At 42.9% G+C, this 18,449-nt stretch overlaps 2 protein-coding genes across 3 annotated transcripts in view; one reads left to right on the plus strand and one right to left on the minus strand.

Annotated features, from left to right (window-relative positions):
- The window catches only part of LOC138945600 (uncharacterized), an 83,639-nt gene that overhangs the window by 47,878 nt on the left and 17,312 nt on the right, over nucleotides 1–18,449 (plus strand). For both annotated transcript variants that reach the window (XM_070317045.1, XM_070317047.1), the window contains exons 15-19: nucleotides 1,658–1,731; nucleotides 10,942–11,030; nucleotides 13,908–14,059; nucleotides 16,796–16,873; nucleotides 18,099–18,159. In XM_070317045.1, coding sequence (XP_070173146.1) covers nucleotides 1,658–1,731; nucleotides 10,942–11,030; nucleotides 13,908–14,059; nucleotides 16,796–16,873; nucleotides 18,099–18,159 — 454 coding nt within the window. The remainder of the gene's footprint in view (nucleotides 1–1,657; nucleotides 1,732–10,941; nucleotides 11,031–13,907; nucleotides 14,060–16,795; nucleotides 16,874–18,098; nucleotides 18,160–18,449) is intronic.
- Nucleotides 3,161–7,521, minus strand: LOC138946084 (uncharacterized). The gene is made up of 2 exons (XM_070317593.1): nucleotides 6,957–7,521; nucleotides 3,161–3,645 (listed from the first exon to the last, which is right to left on the minus strand). Exons 1-2 carry the CDS (start codon nucleotides 7,237–7,239, stop codon nucleotides 3,608–3,610), a joined length of 321 nt encoding a protein of 106 aa, XP_070173694.1. The 5' UTR covers nucleotides 7,240–7,521; the 3' UTR covers nucleotides 3,161–3,607.

The following is an 18,449-nucleotide window of genomic DNA, read 5'->3' on the forward strand; positions in this document are numbered from 1 at the left end:
GTCAAGTACTCTTCGACGAAGCCCGGGGTTCGGTATTGCATTTCAGCTTGGTGGCTTAAAAATTAATTAATGACTTTGGTCATTAAAAATCTGAAAATTGTAAAAAAAAATAAAAATTTATAAAACGATCCAAATTTACGTTTATTTTATTCTCCATCATTTGCTGATTCCAAAAACATATAAATATGTTATATTCGGATTAAAAACAAGCTCTGAAAATTAAATATATAAAAATTATTATCAAATTTTTTTTTTCGAAATCAATTTAAAAACACTTTCATCTTATTCCTTGTCGGTTCCTGATTCCAAAAATATATAGATATGATATGTTTGGATTAAAAACACGCTCAGAAAGTTAAAACGAAGAGAGGTACAGAAAAGCGTGCTATCCTTCTCAGCGCAACGAATACCCCGCTCTTCTTGTCAATTCCACGTGCACTGCCTTTGCCACGGGCGGAGTGACGATGCTACGAGTATACGGTCTTGCTGCGTTGCGTTGCGTTCAGTTTCATTCTGTGAGTTCGACAGCTACTTGACTAAATATTGTATTTTCGCCTTACGCGACTTGTTTCTTCTTTTTATTCCCCCCCTGCGAATGTATTCAGTAACATTATTGACTAATTTTTGTCTGATAACAAAATCGGACGGTGTGTTTTGGCGCTGGACCTAACTTTTAAAATCTAAATAATAAATTGACAGCTTGTTACACAAACATTCTTAAATCATGAAAGAATTCTTATTTCATCAAGACAAGATCAGTACAATTCAAAGTTTTGACAGTTTGAAAAAAGAAAAGCCCGGAAGCAGGGTCACGCAAGGTCGTGGTTCTCGTAGCAGACGCGGACGGTAATGCCTATCGCCAGTTCCTCTGAACAGTCAAAAGCCATCGCTAGAGTTCGTGGGAATTGCAGCCGTCTGTTGCGTTTAGATTCAGAGGTACATAATAACGTGTTATTGCAGATAAGCTTACAGCGAGTCGCATTGGAAATCACAAACTGACGACTACATTGTAAAAAAAAAAGGAAACTGGATCACACGGGTTCACGATGGCTCAGGGGTAAGATAAACCAGGCAAAAATAAATTCTTTGAAAATTGCTCGCTCTTTACGGAGGGCACCTAAGATGTTCTCAATCGGTGAGTGTTTAAATGAAAGTGTGTTTGCATCTATAAAGTTCGTTGCGTAACTTTAAATATATTAGAAATGACTTATTATAATTACAAGAGCAGGTTCTGCAAAATTAGAGGCTTAATTTGGAGTAGAAAACCATTCCTGAGTTTACAACACTCAAGTTAAACATTACCCGCCATGTCTACTTGTACTGAGTGCCAGGATGTTATTATATGTGCACGTTGGACTTGCTTCAGCGCACTGATTATCTGAAGAATCCATATTATGTGAATTGCTCTCTGTGCTCACCCCCTCCCCCTCCTCCTTCTTATTACATTCCCTCACTCGATCACTCATTGCATTGCAGAAACATCACATTCTGGGCTGGGTGGTCTTTCAAAACGAGGCAGAGGTATAGGGGCTGGCTAGGCGGGATTTCTGGGGGTGGGGGCTGTTGACATTTGGCATTTGAAACCTTTTTTTTTTTGTTCTCTCCTTGAGAAAACACGGTACATTTGCCAATCATAAAAGGTCTCTTTATTTTGCAGCATCAGTCCCAAGCGAATTATTGTACGGAGAGGCCATGACCCTCTCTACTTTTACATCATCATTTGTGGGCAAGGTAGGGCGGCAGAGTTTTTACCACACACATGTGAATCAGGATAATATGGAAAGCCGTTTGGCTCATAACCATTACACGTGTAATAAATGATTAATACACGTGTAATAAATTATTAATGCACGTGTAATAAATGATTAAAACACGTGTAATAAATGATTATTGCACGTGTAATAAATGATTAATACATGTGTAATAAATATGTCATGCACGTGTATGAATTATTTATTGCACGTGTTAATGGTTATGAGCCAAACGGCTTTTCCATAGCATAAGAAACAAGTCGCGTAAGGCGAAAGTACTACATTTAGTCGAGCTGTGGAACTCACAGAATGAAACTGAACGCACTGCATTTTTTCACAATGACGGTAGTCCGCCGCTAGTGCAAAAGGCAGTGAAAGTGACGAGCATTTTTAACGCGGTAGCGGTTGCGCTGCGCTGCATAGCACGCTTTACTGTACCTCTCTTCGTTTTAACTTTCTGAGCGTGTTTTTAATCCAAACATATCATATCTATATGTTTTTGGAATCAGGAACCGACAAGGAATAAGATGAAATTGTTTTTAAAACGATTTCGGAAATTTAATTTTAATCATAATTTTTATATTTTCAATTTTCAGAGCTTGTTTTTAATCCGAATATAACATATTTATATTTTTTTGGAAATCGGAACATTATAAAGAATAAAATAAAAGTAATTTTGGATCGTTTTATAAAAAAATAATTTTAATTACAATTTTCAGATTTTTAATGACCAAAGTCATTAATTATTTTTTAAGCCTCCATGCTGAAATGCAATACCAAAGTCCGGCCTTCGTCGAAGATTGCTTGGCCAAAATTTCAATCAATTTGATTGAAAAATGAAGGTGTGACAGTGCCGCCTCAACTTTTACAAAAAGCCGGATATGACGTCATCAAAGACATTTATCGAAAAAAAGAAAAAACGACTGGGGATATCATACCCAGGAACTCTCATGTAAAATTTCATAAAGATCGGTCCAGTAGTTTACTCTGAATCGCTCTACACACACACACGCACAGACAGACAGACAGACAGACACACACACACACACACACAGACACACACACACATACATCACGACCCTCGTCTCGATTCCCCCTCTATGTTAAAACATTTAGTCAAAACTTGACTAAATATAAAAAGATAAATTACACGTGCAGTAAATAATTTATATATAAATACACGTGTATTAATCATTTTTACATTTAGTCAAGTTTTGACTAAATGTTTTAACATTGACGAGGGTCGTGGTGTATGTGTGTGTGTGTGTCTGTGTGTCTGCGCGTGTGTGTGTGTAGAGCGATTCAGAGTAAACTACTGGACCGATCTTTATGAAATTTTACATGAGAGTTCCTGGGTATGATATCCTCTGACGGTTTTTTTCATTTTTTCGATAAATGTCTTTTATGTGAAATCAGTGGAGACAAGGCAGATGAGACACAGTTCACACAATTAACATACAAGCAATAAACAACAGAGTCAATGTATAGTGTTGCTGCAGTAGGCCACCGAAGTGACAATTATTTTATTAAATTCTGTAATTATTTTACCTTACCTATGTTTTTCAAGAATAGATAGTTAATTGCACAACCTGTTAATTAATTTAGTTGGGGATTCTCATAGAATCCAACAATTGAATTTCATTATAAAATCTAGAGAGTCCATAAAGCTTTTGGGGCTGTTCCGCCATAACGCTGACCATTGCGCAGCGCCAAAATTAGGAAGTAAGAGAAATAGTGGCCTATGCAACAACACTGATTAGGGGGAAATCCAACGGATGGAGACACAGACGTGTAATCATATGAGTAGATTTGAGCAGTGTTCTGGTAGCGGCCCTCCTCCTCGTGGTTGGTAAAGACTATGTTGTTGTTGTGGATACCGAGACAGGAAAACATCCTGCACAAATTCAAACAGAGATTCCCGGCAGTAAAATGGACACATAAATTGTACGGGAGTCATAATACTGTCTGCCTTTGCCAAGGAGCTGAAAAAAGACAAGAAATTATTGGAGGAGATCTGAAAAAGTCTCTGCAGGAGGTTAATCTAAACAGACATGCATGACAGGGCAGTAACCATAATAACATGGGACAGGTTACTGAGCACACTCTGCCCTTCCTAGCTGTTGCACCACTGAGAGACACACCGGACAATGCAATTAACATAATAACACTCAGGAGTGGTTACAGAGTACACTCTGCCCTTCCTAGCATAACTGAACTCTGACAAGGCGGGGTTGGAACTAGAGTGCGGACGAACGCCATGAGGACCGTATGTATGTTTTGAAGGCATCCGATTTCCATCTTCCGAGCTGACGGATCTGGGCATCAGACAAGCCTCGCTCGGCTGCTGCAGTTGCTGCACCTATACGAAAGCTATGACTATGGTAGTGAGAGGGGTCAACCTGAAAAAAGATGGTCAAAGCTCGTTTGAGCACTGTTTCGAATTCCTTACGGAGGACTGGTCTACCAGAAGCCATGCAAAAAGAGGGCTGTTACCTGGATTGCGCAATTGCAAGTAGGCTGAGGGAGGACGTTGGATCAGGGACGGCATACATATGTATGTATCCAAGGGAAGACACATATGAGGAGAGTGTAGCTGGCTTGTACGACTTATTCGTGAAAAAGGAAATGAACAGTGCAATGGTGCCTACTGGAATGGGAGGTGCTTTTGCTAGGCAATGCTTGTCAGCAAACTCTAAAAATAAGGTGCAGGCTCGACGGTATGGCGTCTGAGTGGGTGGGGCAAGTGACGATTTGAGGAGTTAAGCCATTTGAGGAGTAGGCTTAACGTGGAGGTTAGGGGTTCAAGCAGGGCAGCAGAGGTACCTGCACTGGGTTGTGTCATTATAAGTCTATCCTTGGAGGTCTATTTGTTGAGAATATCCGCCAAGGCCAGATTATCTGTGTAAAAAGACAAACATTTGTTAGCAAGGGACTCTCGCCACAGTTCCACTGCCGGCACGATGGGGTACATCTCAAGCAGGGTGATTGACTGGGAGCGCCACAGGTCGTTCCATGTCCCAGACAACCACTGTGCCAAAGACGTAGAGGTTACATGCCGAGTCTCAGTGATTATCAAAAGTAATGGTCGAAGTTAGCGGATCATGAAAAATGCGAGCTTCAGCGACCTTTTTCATGACCGCGAACTGAGACCATTATTTTTAATAATCACTGAGACGAGGTATGTAACCTCTTTATTCCTCCTTTCTTCAGTTATTCAAAGAAAAGAGGAATTTTTGTGCGAAAGTTTGATCGAATCCAAATCACTCAACCAGTCTACCTGCGCTGGCGATTGAATAATGCGCGGTTGTATAGTTCAGGGAAAATCAATCAAATCTGTTAACACTTCTTGTCAGTTTCCCTGTTTTGGACTAAAATCAAGTACACAGTTATGTTGTTATTCTGCTGTACCGGTAAAGGCAGATAGTGTGTGTTCTGGTCATGTTTTGGTATCGCTTAGGAAATGTTCTTTCTGCACCCGTGTTCCAACGTTAAAAACTGTATGAAGTTCCGTTTTCTGGGGCAAAATAGTGTATGAAACCGCTGTATGTTCTTTAAATTGATGCGATGTGTGCATTTGGTTGCGTGTGATCTGTTTATAAAATGAAATATTGTCAAAAACTAACCGTCGGATTGCAGTCTCTTGTCCAAGCAACTCAGTTCAGAAAATTTGGAAGGGGAACTACTCTTGTCGTACGAGAGTTACTTGCCTTGGGAGTTTGCGTGCACTCATAAGAGATCTAAAGCGAGTTTCTCTGCACTGATCGTTAGATTTGGATTTAGAAAACAACCAAACTCATAGATTTTATATGGAGATTAATGTGTTCAAGCCTGTAGTTGCCAGTTTAAATGCAGTATGTTTGTATTGTTTGGTCTGGAGATGTATATTTCGTACATTGGAGCGTTCGGAACTTTTCAATCGCTAAAGTAGTTCCCTCAAAGTCTAACTCATCAACCTGTGAGCTATCGAGGATTTAGGACCGTTGTTGGGCAAGTGATTTTGGTTGTTGGGTAAGTTACCGAAAAATAACTAGCCCTACACCTTTTCAGAGAGAAAGAAGCAGAGGGGGGAATAATGCTCCATATCTAGTGAACCAAATGCATCTGTGAACAGGTTAAGTGAATCCGAGGTCAGGAATCTGCCAGGAAGAACAAGAGATTTGCCATTGAAATCTTTCAGAAACAATGTCCACATGAACATGTCAGCGCGGACTTCTTGCGTAATTCTGATAAAGTGATGGGGCTGGGACACACCGACAGTCTGTGATCAGAATCTGATGGTTGACACCAGATAGATGGTGCCTTTAAAACATTCAAAATTTGACCAGTATTTCAACCGGACGGATGGTGTCTTTAAAACATTCAAAATGTGACTAGTACATGTACAACCAGACGGATGGTGCCTTTAAAACATTCAAAATGTGACTGGTTTTTATGTATTTTGGGCTGGGTGAGAGAAACGGGGCTGAAAGGATTGCTGGGGCTGTGATCCAAAGTGAAACTCCTGGGAGCGATTGCCTTTACCGCGGATGTTCAAAAACCGAGGCAGGATTGAAAAGGGGTGGGTCACTGGTTTGGGGCAGTGGGTGATTGGGTGAAATGCTCTGCACCCAGCATTAAAACACTGATGTTGATAAGAACATCGCGTGCCTGCTGAGCATTCACCTGACTTGTGGAAGGAAAAACATGCCCCGCTGGGGATGGGGACTTGTTGGGAAGTACGAGGGAGGGAGTTTGTAAGCCCAAGGGAGGTTTGGTGGGATGCCATCGTGGCATTCATATAAAGTTCCAAGTGAGTGGTACCCCAAATGGCTTCCCCTCGCTCGATCAGACGACGAAACTGGGCGTCATAAAAACGCCAGTCGCCCCGCTTCCCTGCCATCCTGACCACGACCTCCATGTGGTGAGCTAGCCCAGGAGCTAGCTGAGGCCGTGTCGCAGTGACGATGGCAGAAAAACGGTTCCAAGCCAGGGTCCATGTGGTTGGGTCCATTAGGGGCTTCGTTTTGGGGCGCTTCTGTAGATAAAGGCCAGTTGGGGAAGTCGGGTCAAACGCAAAGAGAGGGGGTTCATTAGCGGGATCTTCCAGTAGGTCATGTAGGTCAATAAATTGACCCTGCCAAATTGACCCTGCCGAAATAGTGGCAGTAACTGGGCTGGAAGACGATATAAAGTGGGACTGACCGGGGGTTACGGGAGGGGTGGTACCTGTAATATTGGTGACGGCGTTGTCGATCACGTTCATCACAGGGTCCTCGGGGAGCTCAGCGGCAGATTCCTGGGCCACCAACGCCTGGAGGACGGCCTGTGTGACGGCTTGGACAAGCGCCGGGTCAGGAGCTGCTGCTTGGGGTGCAGCTGGTTGTTGCCTGGCTCTCAGGGGGGCGACATCAACTGGTTGTGCTTGAGCCCTGATGGGTCCCCGGGTTGGTCTCCTCAGTTTGGCTGTAGCCGAGGCAACACCAGCGGCAGCTCTGCGCTTAGGAGGCATGCTGCAAACCAGGAATACAAACGGGCAGCCGAACTAGTGTTCTGTATGGAGGGTGTGAATTCATGTCAGGAGAAAGAAGAATATGGATCTATCGTTTACGAAGGCAAATCCTCAACCCACTGTAGTGGCCCAGTCAGCCCAATTAGGCTGAAGGACAAGTGAAGTTTGGAACATAAGTGCACTGGGGCATGCTTGACAATAACAGAAAGTGCACAGTGGCATAGAGCCAGTGCTTGGCAATCAACATAAAGTGCACGGTGGCATAGTGCCAGTGCTTGGCAATCAACATAAAGTGCAAGGTGGCATAGTGCCAGTGCTTGGCAATCAACTAAAGTGAAAGGTGGCATAGGGCCAGAGCTTGAAATCAACATAGAGTGCACGGAGGCATGAGCCAGTGCTTGGCAATAACAGAAAATGCACCGTGGCATAGAACCAGTGCTTGGCAATAACAAAGTGCAAGGTGGCATAGAGCCAGTGCTTGGCAATCAATAGAAAGTGCACGGTGGCATAGAACCAGTGCTTGGCAAAAACATAAAGTGCACGGTGGCATGGGCCAGTGCTTGGCAATAACATCAAGTGCACCGTGGCATAAAACCAGTGCTTGGCAATCAATATAAAGTGCACGGTGGCATAGTGCCAGTGCTTGGCAATAACAAAGTGCAAGGTGGCATGGGCCAGTGCTTGGCAATAACAGATAAAAATGCACCGTGGCATAGAACCAGTGCTTGGCAATAACAAAGTGCAAGGTGGCATAGAGCCAGTGCTTGGCAATCAATAGAAAGTGCACGGTGGCATAAAACCAGTGCTTGGCAAGAACATAAAGTGCACGGTGGCATGGGCCAGTGCTTGGCAATAACATCAAGTGCACCGTGGCATAAAACCAGTGCTTGGCAATCAATATAAAGTGCACGGTGGCATAGTGCCAGTGCTTGGCAATAACAAAGTGCAAGGTGGCATGGGCCAGTGCTTGGCAATAACAGATAAAAATGCACCGTGGCATAGAACCAGTGCTTGGCAATAACAAAGTGCAAGGTGGCATAGAGCCAGTGCTTGGCAATCAATAGAAAGTGCACGGTGGCATAGAACCCGTGCTCGGCAATCAAAGGAAGCATAGACCTATATAGGTCCCTGAAGGAAGCAATAGTATGCTAGTCAGTACGGATAGAGGGACATCATTCATGCGGACCGAAACAAAAATAGCACATTCCACGGAGGGAGCCGATCATGACGTCATTCCAAAAACAGCCGACGGGTTGGAATTGCGAAAATGTAGGGCGCATGGCAAAACTCACACCCGCGGGGGCTTTTTAGCTCCAGCCAACAAGGCACCGCGAACTGATTTATAAAACTGGTGCAAACTGGCGTGTTTTTCTTCCAGAGTGGCTTCATTCATTCGTTTTATTACACACGAAGGGGCACGTTGCCGAGGTAAAAGCTTAAAAATGATGACGTGAGGCCCGGTTCGAGCTGCTATCACAGACGCAACTGCAAGAATCCGACCAGCTAACCCGTTCGGGTCAGTGTCGAAGGAAATATCGATATCGCCTATGTTCAGGAATAACTGGGGGGTTTCCGTACCGAAAGGGCTGGTATGTCTTCTTTTCGTTTCTAAAGTGTCCAAAGTCTTTCCCCCGCGACACAAAAACTTTACTGATTCGACCTTTCCCGCAAGTTTGAAATCGGGGGAAAACCGAGGGTCTGTTCGACCCGCGTAAACCGCCCGCTAATAGAATGGCCGACAATCACGGCGTGCTTTCCTGGCATCACGGCAAAATAAGATCAACAACGAAGAAAAATAGAATGAATAACAGTACCTTAATGATCGTTGAAGCGAAGACACGGGATCAAGTAGAAGAATAGAAGACACAAGAGAGCGAGAAGGAAGTATAAAGAAGAGAAGTTAGGAAAAAGACGAAGAATAAGTCAAAAGTAGAGACAGAGCAAAAATGATGTTGTCTGTAGGTAGACAAAGAAGAGAGTGACCGAACGCGGTCAAGGGGAAAGCATCCACGCTAAGCTGGCTCGAAGGCATTGCCCAGCGATTGGTCCATGTGCTACTCATTAATATTCATGAAGTTACAGCAGAGGAATTCCGATTACCCATATATGTCCTTGTTGCCCACAAGACTTTTTATGACGTCATATCCGGCTTTTTGTAAAAGTTGAGGCGGCACTGTCACACCTTCATTTTTCATTCAGATTGATTGAAATTTTGGCCTAGCAAATCTTCGAGAAAGGCCGGACTTCGGTATTGCATTTCAGCATGGAGGCTTAAAAATTAATTAATGACTTTGGTCATTAAAAATCTGAAAATTGCAAATAAAATTATTTATTTATGAAACGATCCAAAATTACTTTTATATTATTCTTCATTATGTTCTGATTCCAAAAACATATAAATATGTTATATTCGGATTAAAAACAAGCTCTGAAAATTAAAAATATAAAAATTATGATTAAAATTAAATTTCCGAAATCGTTTTAAAAACAATTTCATCTTATTCCTTGTCGGTTCCTGATTCCAAAAACATATAGATATGATATGTTTGGATTAAAAACACGCTCAGAAAGTTACAAGGAAGAGAGGTACAGTAAAGCGTGATATGCAGCACAGCGCAACCGCTACCGCGCTAAAAAGGCTCGTCACTTTCACTGCCTTTTGCACTAGCGGCGGACTACAGTCATTGTGAAAAAATGCAGTGCGTTCAGTTTCATTCTGTGAGTTCCACAGCTTGACTAAATGTAGTAATTTCGCCTTACGCGACTTGTTTACACGTGTAATGGTTATGAGCCAAACGGCTTTCCATAGGATTACAGTTCCGATGACACATTTGATATTTTACCAACTGTAGATCCACCTCCCCCCAAAGAGAAAACCCCAAAACTTACGCACACACGCACGCACGCACACACACACACACACACACACACGTACGCACGCATCCACACGCACGCACGCACGCACACAAACACTCACACACACACACACACACACACACACACACACACACACTCTTATACACGCAACAAAGACAGCTATCAGTTTTGATATTAAAAATTGTGCAGCCTACGCTAAGGACCTTGAGGCTGACCCCGTCAGACACACACACACACACACACACACACAGTCACACACACATACACACACACACACACAGTCACACACACACACACACACACACACACACACACACACACACAGTGACACACAGTCAAGCAGTCAAGCAGTATGTAAGAAATGTTAAGTCCTTTGTACTGGAAACTTGCATTCTCCCAGTAAGGTAATAATTATATTGTACTACGTTGCAAGCCCCTGGAGCAAAGTTTTGATTAGTGCTTTTGTGACAAGTGGCTCTATCCCATCTCCCCCTTCCCCCGTCGCGATATAACCTGCGTGGTTGTAAACGACGTTAAACACCAAATAAATAAAGAAAGAAAGAAAGAAAGAACACACAGTCACACACACACACACACTGACACACAGTCACACACACACACACACACACAGTCACACACACATACACAGTCACACACACAGTCACACACACACACAGTCACACACACACACACACACACACAGTCACACACACACACACCCACACATACACCCACACACACACACACACACACACACACACACACACACACACACTCACTCACACTCACACACCAAACAATGACAGGTGTGTTGGTATCTGGCAGCTTACGCAAAGGACCTGGAAGCTGACCCGGTCACAGGGGAGATGCGAGCCAAGGCCGCTGTATTCCTCAAGACTGGACAGTCATTCGGGGTGAGGGTCCATCCCAGGCACTTAACACTTTGTACCCCACCTATGTTGACCAAGGGTTTTTTTCGCCGAGACCAGCTGTGCTGCAGCAGGTCACTCAGAATTGTAGTAACTGTGTTGTAATTGTGTATCAACACGTTGGAATGCAGGCGTTAGATCTACGTTACAGGAAGCGACTGAAGCTAACAGTCAGAGCGGATTGTGACAAATGGATTTGTACATAATTTTGTATTGGAGTTATGTGACGCAGGTGTATAAAATTTCATGGGCCACAAACTTTGAGTAGGCACCGCACAGTAAAATATCACTCGTGCAGTGCAGTGCTGTCATGTGTGAGATGTGACCAATCAGAGAAGAGTATTAACTGAGGTCGCGTTTTATAGACAGTACACGGGCAGAGCTTTACAGACCGTTGAAGGAAGAAGACGGGTCTCTTTTTGGTAAAGTTTCTCACCGGGCGCTGGAGGTCGTTGGGACTCGTGCCGCGGAATTGAATCGCAGGATTCAACTGCTGTGTTTACAGGTATTTATTGAATTGTATTTTGCTCGGAGATATTATTTTGCTCGGAAATATTGACTTGAGAAATGACCGGGAGAGTCATGTGTGAATTGGCTGAAAAGCGTGCGCTGTTGTCAGCCATTGTTGAAAAGGGAATGTTTACATGTTTTTCGGAAATGAAGTCGCTTATGAGTAAGCGGGTGTATATACTGTAACCGCATAAGTTAGTTGACGGTAGAACGGCAGTATTATTGAGTAGAAAAGTTTATTCAGGTATGGAGACTTATGGTAGTTTAAACTTGTGTATTTTAGCATCCCGGGCCGAGTGGGTCGCGGAAGTGGGGAGACGAGACGGGAGGTTCCGCCTTTGCGTCCTGAGCCGTGAGTTTCGGGAGCGCAGGAGGGAGTCAGCGTGAAGCGCTGAAGAACGGGGACCCCGTCCCATTCCACCACGCGAAGACAGTTTGCGTGGGTGGTGTGGACCAGTGCGTATCACTGTATGTGTGTGAGTACGACTGGAAAGACGTAACCAGCGAGAGAGCTGTGCGGAGATAAGTTCCCCAAGTTAACAAACACGAGACGTAGAGCGTTCGTGACTTTTTATCTGTGTGTAACAGAAATGACAATTGACAGAAGTATTGCCTGAGACAATGACTTCGTGTGTAGTGAGACAGACAGGCTCTCACGAAACAAAGCTTGAAGTGTTCTGCGTGTGTGCACGTGAATTAAGGACTGCATGAGAAAGTAACATGTGTGTATTTCTGTGCAGCTAGATTTCTGTATCCTGACAGAAATAGAAACTTTTATGTTGAGTGAGAGTGATTTGTAGAATGCATGGGAAATAATATGTTTATGTTGTGTTGATTGAGTATTTCAATAGAGGTACATGGGCAAAGGGCTGTAACCGTGTTCTTGTCTTTGTGCCTGGTTGGAGTGTTGTGTGTGTGTGTGAAGACTAAGTAGTAAACAGAGAGAAGCACGCACAATTTCTGATAGGAGTAAATATACATACATACAGACATACACACGTAAATTCCAGCCGTAACAGGATATATCCATATTTGGTCAGATAGAACCATATGATTGGGTAAGGATATATCCGTACTAGGGAGATACAATGCGTTAATACAGGGTGGGTAGGGGAGTTGGAGGTGAGCTCTCCAGACTTACAATGCTACTAGTAGGAGAACTCGCACCACACCCCCAACCCGAGGCATGCACTCTGTGTCGAGTGATGGTATGTTGGATCATCGCTTTCTGCAAACACAGCATAATTATCTTGCAACAATGAGTGTAGAATAGATTGCATTGCAGCAATAATACATTATGCTGGCTTTTTGTAGCCTAAAACTTTAACGTTACGGTGTTCTTTGATGGTATTGAAGCTAGAAATTTGACTCACTTCTAGGTTTGGTTTGGTGATTTTCAGACATTACGCAAATTTGGTTGATCAATTTTAGCGCATTGAGCATGGTTAAACCCGGGATACATGCGCTTTATGAATATTATGCATTATTACATTTAGTCACGTTTTGACTAAATGTTTTAACATAGAGGGGGGAATCGAGACGAGGGTCGTGGTGTGTGTGTGTCTGTCTGTCTGTCTGTGTGTGTGTGTAGAGCGATTCAAACTAAACTACTGGGCCGATCTTTATGAAATTTGACATGAGAGTTCCTGGGTATGATATCCTCAGACGTTTTTTTCATTTTTTGAAAAATGTCTTTGATGACGTCATATCCGGCTTTTTGTGAAAGTTGAGGCAGCACTGTCACGCTCTCATTTTTCAACCAAATTGGTTGTAATTTAGGTCAAGTAATCTCCGACAAAGCCCGGACTTCGGTATTGCATTTCAGCTTGGTGGCTTAAAAATTAATTTATGACTTTGGTCATTAAAAATCTGAAAATTGTAAAAAAAAATTTTTTATAAAACGATCCAAATTTACGTTCATCTTATTCTCCATCATTTTCTGATTCCAAAAACATATAAATATGTTATATTTGGATTGAAAACAAGCTCTGAAAATTAAAAATATAAAAATTATGATCAAAATTAAATTTTCGAAATCAATTTAAAAACACTTTCATCTTATTCCTTGTCGGTTCCTGATTCCCAAAACATATAGATATGATATGTTTGGATTGAAAACACGCTCAGAAAGTTAAAACGAAGAGAGGTACAGAAAAGCGTGCTATCCTTCTCAGCGCAACTACTACCCCGCTCTTCTTGTCAATTTCACTGCCTTTGCCATGAGCGGTGGACTGACGATGCTACGGTCTTGCTGCGTTGCATTGCGTTCAGTTTCATTCTGTGAGTTCGACAGCTACTTGACTAAATGTTGTATTTTCGCCTTACGCGACTTGTTCTTCGTGTGATGGGCAGGCCGCGGCGCTCATCTCTGGCCAGGGACACACGACCACCGTCATCTCGCGCACCAACATGCAGCTCCTAGCCATCAATGGGGAGGACTATCTCGAAGCCTTCTGGTACCCCTCCTTGAGGAAAGAGCTGCCCCCGCGCCTGGTTTACATCAGGTAGGAGATGACAGGTTGTAGTTAGCCTACAAAGCAAAATACTTGCCAATACGCTCTGATCAGAACTTGTGTCAATCTGGACGTCTTCTTCGGGTAGGAGATGAGAGGTTGTGTCTATCTTACCAAGCAAAATACTCTCAGATAAAAAAAAAAATCAAGTAACGAAAAAAAAAAAAGAAAAAAAAACCCCAATAATAAGTGACTTCTAATGGTGTATCTCAGGTAATTGATAGCTGACGCTATTTATCCAGAAAAAACTGCCTCAGACAAGAAAAAAGAAAAACAATTAGCGTCATCGTCGATCGTGGCTACCACAGATCTATTCAGGCGATTTACAGGGGGTGGTAGCATCCTCCCACTTGAAGACATACCCACATTCAGCGGCCTGGCTACTTTCTGTGCACAGTGTTAAAGTGGTGTCATAAGTAACACCAGTGCCCACATGCGAAATCGTTTCAGTAAGAATAATTCCCGCTTTGCACAAGTCGCAGGCAGCCAGTGTATCGATATCAGATTTCCGATTAAACCAGTTTTCTGATTCGACATGAACCCGACACTGAAATATTGTTTTCTGGTCAAATTAAAGAAGTACACTTATATAAGGAGAAAAAGCATGTCAGTATCTTGCATGTGAAGGAAAGTGGTGGTGAAATTCAATACATTTCATCCCAAAACTCGATTCCTTCGAAAACGTGCACCGAGTGGTTACGTCCCTTGACTGAGAAGGGAAAGGTTTTACGATGAAGCACATTTCTAAGTTTAAATACCATTGTTTTGTTGAACGAAATTGACCCCATGAAAGTAAAGTACCTAAGGTCGATCATCGGTACTATGGAAGAGAGGGGGGCTTTTCAGTGTGAAGTTTATACAAGATCAACAAGGTCGAATCAGAAACCTGGTTCAATCGGAAAATGATATCGCTACATCGGACTCTTGGGTTCGTGTACAAGCGAATGCATGCTCTTGTGACGTTTACACCCCTGGACGGATATGAGATAGCGAACATGATCTCTAACCAGGTAAGGAATTACAATAGACTTCAATTGGAAACTTCGAAGTTATCATGATCGATTTTCGGTTTTGTTTTCGTGATCAGTGAAAAGCAAAAAATTAATTGTTTTGCCTTTCAAAAGCAGTGTTTGGAATTAACTCACGTTGCCCAAGAGAATGTATGCGTCAATTTACGTCAAGCAGTCGACGTCATCACTTCGCATGAATAATTGTCCCGGTGTTTTGCGGCCTTTCTGTCTTTACTATACTTGTAAAATGAATGCCCCTCGCTGCTAACAGAGACTAGTTGAGCGTACATCAATACGCCCATTTTGCTCACAAGGCCTACTGGAAGAAGTAATTTATGACGTCATCCAAATGTCATAATATTATTACAGAAGGCATCTTTTTGCGGGCGAACTTAGCACGGTTGTATGGACGAAGAGGCTTGAATTGAATACGAAATAAAAAGTTTGGACCCTAACTAAGACCGAGCTGGCCGTAATAACGCAGAATTTATTGTTTTTACATTTAGTCAAGTTTTGACTAAATGTTTTAACGTGGAGGGGGGAATCGAGACGAGGGTGTGGTGTATGTGTGTGTGTGTCTGTCTGTCTGTCTGTGTGTGTGTGTAGAGCGATTCAGACTAAACTACTGGACCAATCTTTATGAAATTTTACATGAGAGTTCCTGGGAATGATATCCCCGGACTTTTTTTCATTTTTTCGATAAATGTCTTTGATGACGTCATATCCGGCTTTTTGTAAAAGTTGAGGCGGCACTGTCACACCCTCATTTTTCAATCAAATTGATTGAAATTTTGGCCAAGCAATCTTCGACGAAGGCCGGACTTCGGTATTGCATTTCAGCTTGGTGGCTTAAAACTTAATTAATGACTTTGGTCATTAAAAATCTGAAAATTGTAGAAAAACATGTTTTTTATAAAACGATCCAAATTTACGTTCATCTTATTCTTTATCATGTTCTGATTCCAAAAACATATAAATATGTTATATTTGGATTAAAAACAAGCTCTGAAAATTAAAAAATATACAAATTATGATCAAAATAAAATTTCCGAAATCGATTTAAAAACAATTTCATCTTATTCCTTGTCCGTTCCTGATTCCAAAAACATACAGATATGATATGTTTGGATTAAAAACACGCTCAGAAACTTAAAACGAAGAGAGGTACAGTAAAGTGTGCTATGAAGCACAGCGCAACCGCTACCGCGCCAAACAGGCTCGTCACTTTCACTGCCTTTTGCACTAGCGGCGGACTACGTTCAGTTTCATTCTGTGAGTTCCACAGCTTGACTAAATGTAGTAATTTCGCCTTACGCGACTTGTTTGTTGTTGACATTGACAACCGGAAGTCGCTATCGTTTATGGGGCTGGCAACTCCCGTAAACCCTTCACCATCTGAGTGAAGTTCCGTTCGTTGCCGTTAGATTCTCGTCCGTTCATGACATGCAGAAGAAATTAAACAAAAGGGAACAAATTCAATTCGGCGGTTAGTTCCGTGCTCGTTACTGAATGCCAAAGAACTGGTCGCAATAGTGAATACTTGATCACATATAATGTCGAAAGGTGTCTGAACGGACGAGAAACTAACCTGTCTCAGAATCCGTTACATTCTAAACCAAGCTTGATTGAATTCCAATGAATCTTTAACCATAAAAACATAGGAATTATTCCCTTACACATATCTGTGTTCCTCACGTAAAAGGTGTGTTTTCTGCAGCAAAATGAACTTCATGGTAAACTTCCCCATCCACCTGATCAAAGAAAAGCTGAACATCTGCACTATGCACCACTTTAGGTGAGATATGTGTGTGTGTGTGTGTATGTGTGTGTGTGTGTGTGCGTGTGTATGTGTGTGTTGGTGAGGGAGTTTGTGTGTGTGTGTGTGTGTGTGTGTGTGTGTGTGTGTGTTTGTTTGGGTGTGTTTGCGTGTGTGTGTGTGTGTGTGTGTGTGTGTTGGTGAGGGAGTTTGTGTGTGTGTGTGTTGGTGGCGGAGTTTGCGTGTGTGTGTATGTCTGTGTTGGTGAGGGAGTTTGTGTATATGTGTTTGTGTGTGTGTGTGTGTGTGTGTAGTGTGTTGGTTGCGGAGTTTGCGTGTGTGTGTATGTCTGTGTTGGTGAGGGAGTTTGTGTATGTGTGTGTGTATGTGTGTGTGTGTTTGTGTGTGCGTATGTGTGTGCGTGTGTGTGCGCGTATATGTGTGTATGTGTGTATGTGTGTGTGTGTGCGTGTATGTGTGTGTTTTTATGTCGTCTGAATGTGTTTGTATGATTGTGTGCCGATGTGGGTTTGTGTGTGTGTGTGTTGGTGAGGGAGCTTGTGAGTGTGTGTGTGTGTGTGTGTGTGTGTGTGTGTGTGTGTGTGTGTTGGTGAGGGAGTTTGTGAGTGTGTGTGTGTGTGTGTGTGTGTGTGTGTGTTGGTGAGGGAGTTTGTGAGTGTGTGTGTGTGTGTGTGTGTGTGTGTGTGTTGGTGAGGGAGTTTGTGAGTGTGTGTGTGTGTGTGTGTGTGTGTTGGTGAGGGAGTTTGTGAGTGTGTGTGTGTGTGTGTGTGTGTGTGTGTGTGTGTGTGTGTTGGTGAGGGAGTTTGTGAGTGTGTGTGTGTGTGTGTGTGTGTTGGTGAGGGAGTTTGTGAGTGTGTGTGTGTGTGTGTGTTGGTGAGGGAGTTTGTGAGTGTGTGTGTGTGTGTGTGTGTGTGTGTTGGTGAGGGAGTTTGTGTGTGTGTGTGTATGTGTGTGTGTGTGTTGGTGAGGGAGTTTGTGAGTGTGTGTGTGTGTGTGTGTGTGTGTTGGTGAGGGAGTTTGTGAGTGTGTGTGTGTGTGTGTGTTGGTGAGGGAGTTTGTGAGTGTGTGTGTGTGTGTGTATGTCTGTGTTGGTGAGGGAGTTTGTGTATGTGTGTGTGTATGTGTGTGTGTGTGTGTGTGTTTGTGTGTGCGTATGTGTGTGTGTGTGTGTGTGACTGTCAGTCAGTCTTTCTTTTTACCTGCTCAGCCACGAACGTTACTGTTGTTTGTGTGTGTCCGCTAGGCGCAACACAGTAATCACTCACGACAGCCGGAAAAGTCGAAATCTGTTTATCGTCAAATTCGTAAGTCATTTTTATTCTTCTCATTGTGATGACACCATGCATGCCCGTACGCTTGAGTGCGGACAGCCACGCAGATAGACAGACAGACGCGTTCGCATGTTCATTCTGTTAATTCGCATCATGCACACAATACGCACAGAGATACACTGAGCACAAAAGTTAAGGATATTTTTTTTATTGTTATAGCCCAGATATTAAACAGGAATTTTCTTGTCAAAAACATACGTGTATTTGAAGATTTGCCTTTCTTCCGCTCAAAGATGTGTTTCTTGGATTTGAGCAATATTTGG

The sequence above is a fragment of the Littorina saxatilis genome, linkage group LG13, assembly GCF_037325665.1.
Source record: "Littorina saxatilis isolate snail1 linkage group LG13, US_GU_Lsax_2.0, whole genome shotgun sequence".
Classification (NCBI taxonomy): Eukaryota; Metazoa; Mollusca; class Gastropoda; order Littorinimorpha; family Littorinidae; genus Littorina; species Littorina saxatilis.